Here is a 12,266-nt window from a genome sequence, read left to right as displayed (position 1 = left end):
CTAAGGCTACTGGCCGTCCAGACTGGCTGGGTACTGAAGTGTCCCAGGCCCCTCAGGGTTGAGGACAAGGAGGGGATGGGGGAGCAGATCCAAGCATTGCTAATAGATTCATTAAGTTTCCATTAAGGTGGCTTTGTAGTCACTTTATCCCTCAATGAAAGGGACATTATATGGTATTAGGGCACACACAGAGCAGGGGGGCAGTTCATGCACACACACATAATCAGTGCACTCACCTCACCTCAGAAGAACTGGTCAAATCTGATATATATTTTTCTGTATTGCATGAGAATGGATTTAATTTCTCAAGTATATATTAGCATGCTGAATTAAGCTTCTCTAATACTATTTCATAACAGTATGCCTTAACATGAAATACAGACGTTTATTATAAATTTCTGTTTGTTTGAATTTACTTAATTTGATTAGGCATCTCTTGTCATAAAGAAAGGTCTGTCCTGTCTACATGAGCCACGGCACACAGTAATTCCAGTGAGTAAGCATGAGCACGATTCATGGAGGCCAGAAGTAAGACAGGTTGTAATTGAATCTCTCTGTGAGTGGGTCATTAGAGCCTCCACTTCTGCTACAGTAGATGCAGATTTCCCGTACAGTAGATGCCTAAAACAGTGTGTTTTTGTGTGTGTGTTCACAGTAATGCCTCATCTCAGCTGGATGCTGTGAAAAGTTCCTGCAGGCACTTTGCTGAGACTCTGAAGCTGGCTGAGGAACAGAGATTTGCCCAGGAATATGGAGACACATCTGTGTCTCCAGGCCAAACAACGCCTGAGAAAGCACTGGAAAGGGACCGTGCCAGCGCTGAAAAGTTTGCTGAGCACTCAGAAACGCAGTCCACTGAAAAAGTTCCACCAGTCATTCCAAGCAGGAACAATATCAGCTGCAGCTATGGGACTTTGGAGACTGCAGAGAGTTGGCATGACACATTAAACACTGTTACAACAGTTCTAAACCCAAGCCTTCACTCTTTTGCAACAAAGGGAAAATCATCTTCCTCCCATCTTGACCTGGCACCTGTGTCTAACCATCAAGCCCTGGATCTTAAAAAGTAATTCACCAGATGTTCTGGATCAATTATGCCCACTTTTGTACATCCATTCCAACCAACAGTATGCTGTTGAAACTAAACCAATGAGATCAGCTGATGTAGTGTTTCTAATGAAAGAATCCAAATTCTTCCATTGTACATAACTGGACATTGCTGACTGAAAGCAAACACTCTCTTTTTTTATATAATTCTTTTTATAGCAGCTCAGCATTTTATTAGTTTCTGCTGCAGAGCATTTGTCATCATTGGAGCCTCCTCTACATGATTTACAGCAGAAGATGTTGAACATCTTACTCATTTTAACACGCAGCTTCATCATTAACACTGCGCTATCTTTGGGAGGACAATAGATCTTTGATATGAAGGGTGGCTCTGGATAGGCTTAAACTCTCCAGGGTCCTGCTCTCCAGATGTCTACTCAGGAATAAATTCATGTTTTGAAAGGCGATGGTGCTATGACATCATGTATATCCCTCACTTTGTGTATATGTGTGTGTGTGTGTGTGTGTCCTTTTTGGAGCAGCACAGCAGCAGTTGTGATTCAGCAGCGGTGGAGGAAGTACAGGCAGAAATGTGGGAACATCAGCAGCCCCCCCACAGCTGAGAGGGGAGGGGAAAGAGGAGGAGATGAAGGAAAGCCAGAGTCAGGACCTTCCTATATTAACAGGAGTGCTGTTCACCGAGATTATGCAGCGACTATCATCCAGGTAAAACTGTTGGAATTCTGTCAAATACCTGGATGTTTTTCCAGTCTGACTTACAGGAGGTTAAATCTAATGAGTGGAGCCATTCTGTAAATTATGGGGCAGAAATTCTGAAACCGTGTCAGTTTCCTTTCTTACTGTATATACACCTGTAGCCTAAATTGAGTTTTTTGACATGTTCCAACCAACATGTGACAACATTATTGTGGTATCTGAAGTTAATTTATGGTTGGTTGGTAATTTTCCAGTGAGGCAGACAGTTAAAGTCACTTTCATGCAGTAGATATGCTATGGAGGCTTATTCAGCTAATCCTCTGCATAGGTGTAAGCTGCTGTTCTAAAAAAACATGCTACTCAACACTACTCCCAAATCCCCTCTCAACACAAAAAGTGTTTGATGAGTCCTTTAGGGCCCTCTAAGGTAGAGGGTGGGGGATGGTGGTGTGGTAGAGTGGTGTGTATGTATGTTGGGGTTGTACAGAGTGATTAATCAGATTCCAAAGAAGTGTGGTAGTAAGAGTTCTAGGATTCCTGCTCAGCTCAACTTGAAGTAGAGTGTGCCCCCCACCCACCACCCCCCGAGCCCATTGGGAATTGGAGGATTTAGAGGCACACTGGAGCTCCATTTGTCTCGGAACAGCCCGGAGTCACGCAGAGTTCAGACAGCAGAACACTCAGCAATTAAAAGAGGGGTTAACATGTTTTATCTCCCTAATGGGATAACACACAATATTTACGTTTACCCCATGATTCATGGAGAGGTTTCTTCTATTTCTTTCCTCGGGTACCTCCAGGCATTCTGGAGGGGCTTCGCTCTGAGGAGGAGGCTCGCATCTGCTCTTGCTGCTGTCACATGCCCTGACAGTGGAGAGGACGAAACCTTTGAGGAGGTGGACATGGATGAATTTGTCTTTGATGAGGTATGCACACAAGTCTGTGTTATTCACTTTCATGGTTCAGCAATTCTGCACCCCATGCCCCATCAGACACACAAACCTGCACAGTAGATGATACAAAGGTGCATAGATATATAGATATCATTCTCTCAGGACACACGCAATCCATGTACACATAGACGGAGAAGCTTGCACACACACGTTCAAACACCTGCGCATCTATGTTGAAAAAGGACAAAAACAGAGAAACTTACAAAGACACAGCATAACTCACAGACAGTAACCTGTATGTACACCCATACACATCACACACAAAACACACATCCACAAATCTTGTGAGCTATCATTCTAACCTGCTCTTGACACTGAAGAACTCCCTTCACCATTATATATTATACTATACACTATATATACAGCACATTATATTATATATTATTTGCAGTATCACATGATTGATTCTGAAGACTCTTTTCTTTGTTGTTCCCCAGTTGCTGTCCAGAATGTAAAAAATCTTTTCTTTGTTTTTCACAAAGGCAGCATTGGAGAAACACTGGACATTGCTGCTCTCTGAAGACTCTCCTCCCAGACATCACTTTGTGTCAGAACAGGCACCATCTCTGAAGGTAAAGCAGCTGTCCCAGGACATTCTCTTCTGTTCTTAAAACCTGGTGGGCTGGTATTTTAGTGAATGTGGCCAGTGTATTTTGGGATTAACAGCCCCTGTGCAATGTCAATGGAAGACTTATTTTCTTGCCCTGCCCCTTCCCCATCTTGCTTATTGCCCCCTCCAGGATTTGTCTCACTCTCCCTGATTGATCTTTGAATTTACTCACTTGAAAAACACGATTATTTCCTGGAGGGCTGAAGGTTGCTCAGCACCAGCAGATGTCATTTTTCACACTGGTGGACTGTCCTCTTGTTTTTTTTCCTTCATTTACCTCTTGTTGGATCTTTTCTTTGGAGCATGCTCAGCGCTGTACATCATGGTAGCCGGTTTAGGCTAGCTGATGTGGTGCAGCTGCTGTCATGGCTGGCTTCAATGTGTTGACACTGAGGTACACATCAAAGGCTGGGATGAACAATTTAGCGCTTGGACAAAGAAAAAATGGGATCTGGAGAGTAATTAAGCTGTTAGTTTGACTTACATATGAGCATTCCTTGAGTGTGAAAACTTGCTTTGGTTAAAAGTGTCAGCCAAATACCTCAAATGAAAACATGCACTTGAGTTAAATAAGACTGGACATTATTGTATACATTATATTTCATTTTCCCTAAGGTATACAGAGCACTCTATGTTGTCTAGACATAGCTTAACTCTGTTCCATTTAGAGTTGAAAATCTAAATTTAAGCACCGCTCCGGTAAATTAAAAACTTCATGAATTACACTATCTGAGGCTAACGTAAAGATTGACTGCTGTATATAATTTTGTCTAAAAAGTAAGATATTAAAATCTACTCAAATAAAGTGACCAGAACTGAAATTGTTGCTGACATGGATTCATGTATATATTTCAGCCTCCTGGGCCGTTCCCTGAACCCCCTCAGTACACACTCCCACCACCACCTTCATGGAGGCCAAAGCAGGCCTGGATGGCTGGAGAACAGGTGGACCCCGCTGGGCAGAGAATTTCCCCTGAGAGCAGGTAAGACAACTCACAGCCTAGTTACTGTCATTTACTTGAAGGAACTAAGTGTTTTCCTGCTGTTTTCACTTAGTGCTATATAAATATGATGGTTTATAAGTATGCATGGTGACATTAGAAGATATGAATTTGTACATTTCTGCATCTCATACTAATCTTTTCATGATTTCAGAGGCAAATCTCCTGCTTCAACCTCAGTCCTCAGTGGTGTCTCTTCAAGATCAGAAAAGATTCTGGAAGAATGGTAAATCATGTACATTGTGTCTTTATGATTAGATTCTGACTCTTGTTGTCCCCACCAGTGTATGTGTTCATTTTTATTTCACTGAATCTGATTATCTTTGTGACATTTCTGTCCTTTTTGTCTCCAGGGGCTTCACTGACAGCCACACAGCTCTACTGATGCTCAAGAGAGCTCAGAAGATGAAGTCAAAAAAGCAAGAGCAGAAGAAACTAAGGGGTGAGTGTGTGTAGAATTGTATTGGTAGAGGTATAAATTTAGGATTTGCCTTAAGAATATGTCCTTATTTTTTGTTTTATAATATGATATGATATTTCAGCTTTAACAGAATAATGTTGATACACTTGTTTACTAATGTTTCTGCCAGCTAATCTTTTACCACCAAATATTCCTCACAGTATGGAAGAAACTGCTGTTATGACATAAATCCATTTTCTAAAAGGGAAAAAATCCACACTAATTTTTGCCTCTTTTCATTATCATCTTTGTTCCTTCAACCGTGCTTCTACAGCAGTGAACCTTTCCACCCCATGTATGTTAACGAGCCATAACAGACAGCAGAAGCCAGGCCCTGTCACCTCTTATTGGGCTTTATTTGAGAGTTTGCAAAGGAAATAACGATTGCCAAGAAACCTCTTGACAATTCGTCCCATGATGACTTTCATTCCATTTCATTGTAGTGGTTAAGTGTGCCTGCAGTGAAAGGTGACCTCACCTCTGCTCTGCTCCAAGAAACAGTAGTCCTGCCATGGTTATCATGCCATGGTCATGTAGCGGGAGGCTGCTCTTTGATCAGAATTGCAAATGCATGATTCCAATAGCAAGGCTCTTGTCATCTTGCTCCACCAACATACAGGTCTATGTCGGCTGTAACTCCTAATGGCATCTGCCTCAGTGGAACCAGAGCGCTGTTCTAATATTTTCCGAATGTCAGGTTCTGGTTTTCTGCTTCTGGTTTTAGGCATGCCTTGTCCTTCTTTGACCCTCTTTCTCTTATTCTCCTAGATCCCTCTGTTCGCCTTGCCTTTACTAGAAATTGCAATTACCAGCGGGGTCCAGTGGAGGCACGAAACAGGCCTGCACCACACAACAGAAATTATATGAAAGGTAGGACTTGGGACATGCTACACATTTGGTGACCCTTCAGCAACACCGGTGAATACTGCTTTTAAGGGACAGTCTGTACAGATCGGGGGCACATTTCACTAAAGCTACAACATGCAAGCTGCAATTTGCAACTGTTAATTTCCTCTTCTAGTAATTTTGACACTTTGCATGAGCATATGAGAGTCCTGTTGGACTTAGAATTGTATCTGCAATTTGTGAGTCATTTGTGGAGCATGACAGCATTTGCAATGTGTGTGTAAGTAGTGCTCATAAATCTCCTTTGTGAAAGGGCCCTAGAGCTGTAGACTTGAGATTCGAAATATGGACATAATTTTGATATAAAGGATAATTCCAGTTCATTTCAACTTGAGTCTTACTTTCAAAATTTTGGCAAATGATTCACCAAAGTTGTTGAGATCTGAGAATACAGTGACAAAGTCATAATGATGTCTGGCAGAGCAAGAAACCCAAGTGATCACGCAGTCATTTCCCTTTAAATTTGTGCTGGCCACTGGCCAAAAGAATGTATGAATGTACAGTCTTCAAGAGTCTATATGTTGACTGTGATGTGAAGTAGTTTGATTTTCAGAGAGGAGGAAAATTTCTCTCCCTGTCTTTTTCTTGCTGTGGCCTCCTGCCCTGCCCTGAGGTGTAGAGATGATTTGGAATTGCGACATCCACAGCCAGACTTGAAAGGGAGGGAAGAGCTGGAGGCGGGGCAGGAGGGAGGACGGGGGCGGCAGCTTTTATCATGAGGGCCTGTCTCCATCTTTCCTCTGCACCCCAACCCCCACTCACCAGGGTCAAGGCCTCACATCCAGAGAGCACGACACTCGCGGTCATCCAGCAGTCAGGGGGACGCTGTAACAACAGTGTTTGCCAACAGGCAGTGACTGGTCTCCCATGCTGCCATAAGCATGAAATACCTCTTAATTAGCTGTGGGGAAATACAGTACATTTGCTTGTCGGTTCATGTTACATGTTAAAACAGAGATGGATCAAATTCCTCAACTTAAGGATGCATTTCATTCTGCTTTATCTCTTTTGGGTGGATCACTTTATTAATTTGTTTGTGGAATAGTTGTGAAGGAGTCCCCTTGTTTCCCCTGAAACTTTCATTCATTGCTGTGCAGCCAAAGATCAAGCAACAACAAAGATTCTGAAGAATTTTTTTTATTCCTCACTGAACTGCACTTTCATCAGACAATGATGGACACATTTATATGGCAGCTGATTTTTTTCTGTTAGAAATTTTTCTGTCGATTTGAGTAAGACAGTATCACTATGTTATCTAAGTATTTATTTTGAAATGCAGGTGTAATATGTCAACTTTCCAACACTGTGATTCCTGACACTGGAATCATGTCTAAGCACAATATAGCAGTGGATAAGCTTTCAGCCAACTGGCAGTTTAAGACGAGTTCTATCCAAATAACCTATTGCATTACAACATTGTTTCCAGTTCTGTTTCTTTCCAGTATCCTTATCTCTCCCCTCCACCCTTGTTGTGGTAATTCATCAAACAGGACTGGTGTTCTCAAGCAATGAAGTGAAGCAGCTACATCAGCTGATAAAGTAACGTGGGTCATTGGTTAGGACATCACCCTTCCCTCTGCTTAATACCCCTTGTCCTCAGTTGGTTTTCTGATCTGATCCTGTAAAATGTTTAACTCTAACCAGCTTGGTTCTGGAGGAGACAACTCCTGCTGCCTTTTTACTGATTGACCAAGAGGCAGTGGCGGTGGCAGCAGAGGTGGTTGTGACAGGAACTGGCTCATGGTATTGTGATCCCGGTTCTCTGTAAATGGGCCCACGCCAGCCTCCTCTGTTGCTCCCCTGGTCCTGACCTGTGGAAGGCACCCCCTTCTCCGGATCCATCCCTAGTGCCCGGGGCCTAGCCAGCGCAGCCCAGCCCAGCCAGCGCTCCCCGACAGGGGCTAACATTTCAGGCTTTGAGTCAAGCCCCTTCTGGAGGTGATTAGCCCCAAACCCATGACAGATTCTTTCCAAGATATCCGACGCGGCGTGTTTATTTTATCCGGGCTCTTTGTGTGGATGTGCTGGACATGAGTAACCCACTTGAAATGGGTATCAGCTTACATACCCAGAGAGGGAGACAGAGAGGGAGAGAATGGAGCAGAGCCGCAAGACATTTTCTTTTAAAGGCAAAAAATACAGAAACGCACTTCCCCTTTTTTTTTTTTTTTTAAGATTATTTCTGTTGTCAAGTGTCTGGGTACTGCAGATGCTGAAGATGTTGTATGCCTCTAAGCGTTTCTCCTTGTTTCTCCTCTTACTTTCCACCAACACCTTCCTCTCAACCCCCCTGAACATACACACTCTTCCAACCTTCCTTTTCCATCCAAACTGAGATCCAGCTCCACCAAACATCCGTCCTCATGTCAGAGGGACACAAGGGTATATATTTTTATTTCAGAGTGGAACCCCTACCTCCCGAGCACTTAACTCGATTTCACACTTCAGGTCCTCTACAAAGTCCAACTGAAACACAATCATCTTGTTTATCATCCATCATCCAAAATAACTTGATGTCAGACTATTTACCACCATTCATATGCATTCAATTTCACCCCCGTAATCTCAGAGCTTCTATTTATCTCAGGCAGTGGAGCTCCTTCTTCATAGCATACGTTTGAGACACACTGGCACACTCAAGTAAGAAACATGCAGAGCCAATGTACAGTGGGGCAGCAGTCTGAGTCACTCACAGAGACAGACATCCAACTAAAAACACAGAGTTAGTCAAATTTCAGACACGCTCTGATTCGTCTTTCACTTGAAATGCCATAAAAACAGGATTGTTTTTCATGATATTGTGCTATATTTTCCATCAATATAGATATAAACAAAATACAAAATAAGGTAAGGCTTAGCCTTTACTTAGTTATTTTTAAGTCTACAAGGGTACGTTTTGAGTCTGTCACAGTAAATCTAAATGCCATCTACTTTATACAGTGATCAGGTGTACAGTGGTGAGAGAGCAGACAGGCCTTGAACGTCATCCCCAAGCTTCCTTTTTCATTCTTCACACAACCACTTCCGTCACTTTTTGAGTGCAACACTATGGATTCTTTCAAGGAGAGATTGCGCACGATTGTGTGAGATTGTGTGCACCGTCATACCCATCCTAAGATCTAACTCCTTTCTCTGATGGCAGGCTTTTTGCCTCTCCTTCAGATTTACCTTTAGATGTGGTTGGTGGACGAATCGCATTGTTTGTTTCAAGCATACTTTGACTTTAAAACTTTTCTGTTGTAAACATCTCTTACAAACTGACTTAGTTGTTGACTTGTGTGATTTACCACACTTGCTGTGGTTGTAGTGTATTTGTACACAATTTTGCTGTGCAATGTAGAATCATTACCAACATTACAGAGGTGCTCTCTCTCTCTCTGTTTTACATACAAATAATGTGGTTTAGATAATTGACTAAACTTTTGCTTTTTTACGACCTGAAGATTGTTTACAATCTGTGTTTTGCTCCACCCCCTTCTCACATCTCAGAAATTACTTTTCTGAAGTCAACTGATCAACTGTTCCAACTTTTCAGGATGTTCACTCACAACAACACTAACTCATCAACTCATTCAGTGCACCATTTAATTTCTTGCTCAACCCTGTGTTGTTTGTTTTTTGCTCCAGAATCACATCTTTCCTTCACCTCTGGTTTACTGTGGGCCGAAGCCTCCACTCTCTTCCTACCTCAGTAAAGATGAGATCGCTTAATGTGCTTAAGAGCCGCTCTTAACAGGCGTGACTCCTACAGGCCCCCTCCTGATGTCCTGGAGGAATACTGGAGGGGGATTCAGGAGGTTGGAGGGGGTCAGGAGGGGCTTTAGTTAGGATTTCAGGGGGGGAAAGAGAGAGGAGAGTCTCTTCATGCTACTGGAGTGCAGTTTAAATGCAGTGTAAACTTTTTTCATTTTTTCATGGTGCTAATCTTGTGTCTTTGTGTACACTGAACATGTGTTGCTACACAGTGCTAGGGATTTCAAATTTATCATCATTCTTCTAAGCCTACGATATAAATGGCATATGTAAAAACTGTACACAGGCAATGCAGAATCCTTGTTTGGATCATACAGTACAGTGCCATAATATATACACATAAAGTATATGAGCAAGTTGCTGTTTAAAAACATACTTCTCTATGGGTTTTTCTGGATGGCCTGTGCCCTGTCTCTCTGTGTATTTTTACTTTGGGACGTGCGAGTAGCCATTTCCTGGCCTTTGCTGCCCCGGGGGGAAGCATCTATCACTTGACGTTTTTAGTGGGGCTTCTCAATTAACCCATGAAAACTGTAAAGCTTTTCTCTCCTTTTTACAGCTCAGCAAAAGCAAGTAAATGGCTTAAATAAATGCATCATTAGTTCCAGCATTGGGCTGTCAAAATTCATTATCAGTTTACACTCATCTACGGCAGCGTTGCTGTCAGCGCAACATAAATGTTTACTTTGAATTACGACCTTATTATGGGATTTCAGCATAACTCATAAATCAGCAGCCTTTCAGATTTCTCTCTTTTACAAACTTTTGGATCATTGCTTGGATTCAATTTTACAAAGAACCACAAGCCCCAACAATTGTTAGAAAAAATCGGAACCTCTCCTGTTGCATCTTTCAGCAACTTTAAATGTATTATACAATATTATACAACCCCCTAAACAAATACACCACCTTAAGCCAAAACAGAAATGCTGGGACCTTTGAGCACTGCTGTCTCCTAGTGCTGGGAACCCTGGCCAGCTGTAATTACAGTGAAAGATGTCAAGTGTTGTTACAGTTCAGGCCCTCGAGCTGTTTATTTGTTGAGCTCGTACTTTGGTGAGCATCTGTTAACACAACTTTCTCTGCAGTATTGATTACATTTCCTTTCATTTAGAAACATGCCACCTTCGGCCCAGCTTTCACTGATTAGGCAGCACGCTCATTCCTTGCCGTCATTGTCATCAAGAATGTTATTTAACCGACAAGAGGAGTTGGAGAAAAAAAATAATCGCCTGTGACATTTATTTGATGTTTTCTGTCGAGTGCAGTGTGTGGGGCTGAGCTGGGCCTTCAGCAGGCAGAGAAGACGGAGCAAGTGAAGCAAGAACAAGCTCAGCAGTGGCTGCACACCCAGTCTGACAGGGATTCGGAAAGGTGAGGCTCTTAATGTAGGTCACACAGTGAGGCGGTGTGTAGATGAAGCTGCTTTAAAGGGTCACGTCATCAAATTAAATCTATTTTCTTCTTTAATCCTAGTAATATCTAGCCATGCACATAGCTTTAGTTTTATCTGACCAGGTTTTGAAATATCTGTTAGTGAGGTGGGAAAGACACTTTTCTGTTGAATGCAAGAAATTTCACATGAGGATATCTTAGAAATCCAAAGTATTTGGATGGATTGGGTTTTTTTTTCATGAAATTGATCTGTTAATGTTGGCGTCATTTCTTAAAGAAAGATAAAATATTTGGTTGGAATAATAACTGTGTCTGATTTTTCCACAGAAAAGTTCTTTTAAAAAATTCTTAAAATTACACATCCTCCTTCTCCCTCATTGAATAATCCAGAAGTTATGAAATATATACATATTTTTCATTTTAAAGTTTTAACCACCAGACTCAAGATATCTAACACTTAATTTAAAATATATGAGAGATCTTGACACACATTCATTCTCAGTGAATGTGTATCAAGTTTCCACATCACACTTTATTGGACCATGATTGGCTTCAGACTAGCTGTGATGTCACAAAACCATGCTCTTACATGTAAGTCTGTAACATCCAAGTAAGGTAAAAACAAAACATTTTTAACAGTGTTGAGTGGGATTTATTATTTTTATAATATTATATATGTGTATATATATAAACATTAGAATTTCCCAAGCTTATTTCTCTTAATTAACTGATAAATTGCAATGTAGTAAAATCACATTATTTGTGCCGTCCACCCAAATGCATATAGCTGTCACTTCAGTATAACCACTGTATATTGAAACACTTACCAGCAGAGTGTCTCTGAGGCAGTGAGCATGTAGGCTTGTGCCACTCCACTTCCCTACCTAACAAACAGACATTAAGATTATCATCCATGGCATCTATGTTTATTTTATGATATGTCAGAGGTAATTGCATGGGCTTAAAAATGGGAAACCACTGAATTGATGTGAAATAGACAGAATACTAATAGCCTAAACATTTTTTGTCTTATTCTCAGCGAGCATTTCTTACCAGAGATCAGCTCAGACATTCTGAACGGAGGCAGAGTGCAGCTAGTGGTGAGTACAGTCCCCTCCCGTTTCCCCGTGCTGTTCATTCACTTCAGTAGAATGACAGTAAATCTTGATTTAAATCTTTTCTGGGGGGCAGTTGCATGTATGTGAAGGTATGCAGTATTTACTTTTGCCAGTCAGAGTCATGTCTCGCGTTGTAGTTTCCCTCTCCTGGAGCCTGTCTCATCAGCCTCGATTTAAAGGAGGAAAGGGGGGGGGTGAGTCTGGGGTTTAGCTCCACAGTGACACTTTCAATAGGATCAACTGGCTGCAATTTCTTCATTTCACTTGCAGAAATCCCAGTGTCACTTTGGAGCAGTTTGTCTGAAC

General features: G+C 41.8%; 1 protein-coding gene across 1 annotated transcript in view; it reads left to right on the top strand.

Moving 5' to 3' along the window:
- The window catches only part of lrriq1 (leucine-rich repeats and IQ motif containing 1), a 32,384-nt gene that overhangs the window by 14,597 nt on the left and 5,521 nt on the right, over window positions 1–12,266 (top strand). Inside the window, 10 exon segments of the mRNA XM_051073169.1 lie at window positions 656–1,066; window positions 1,590–1,773; window positions 2,565–2,690; window positions 3,200–3,289; window positions 4,183–4,310; window positions 4,483–4,554; window positions 4,682–4,770; window positions 5,557–5,658; window positions 10,716–10,821; window positions 11,882–11,942. Of these exon segments, the coding sequence (XP_050929126.1) occupies window positions 656–1,066; window positions 1,590–1,773; window positions 2,565–2,690; window positions 3,200–3,289; window positions 4,183–4,310; window positions 4,483–4,554; window positions 4,682–4,770; window positions 5,557–5,658; window positions 10,716–10,821; window positions 11,882–11,942 (1,369 nt within the window).

This window comes from Lates calcarifer, linkage group LG10, assembly GCF_001640805.2.
Source record: "Lates calcarifer isolate ASB-BC8 linkage group LG10, TLL_Latcal_v3, whole genome shotgun sequence".
Lineage (NCBI taxonomy): Eukaryota > Metazoa > Chordata > Actinopteri > Centropomidae > Lates > Lates calcarifer.
The sequence above is the reverse complement of the archived record's forward strand: the minus strand, read 5'-3'. Positions and strand labels throughout refer to the sequence as shown.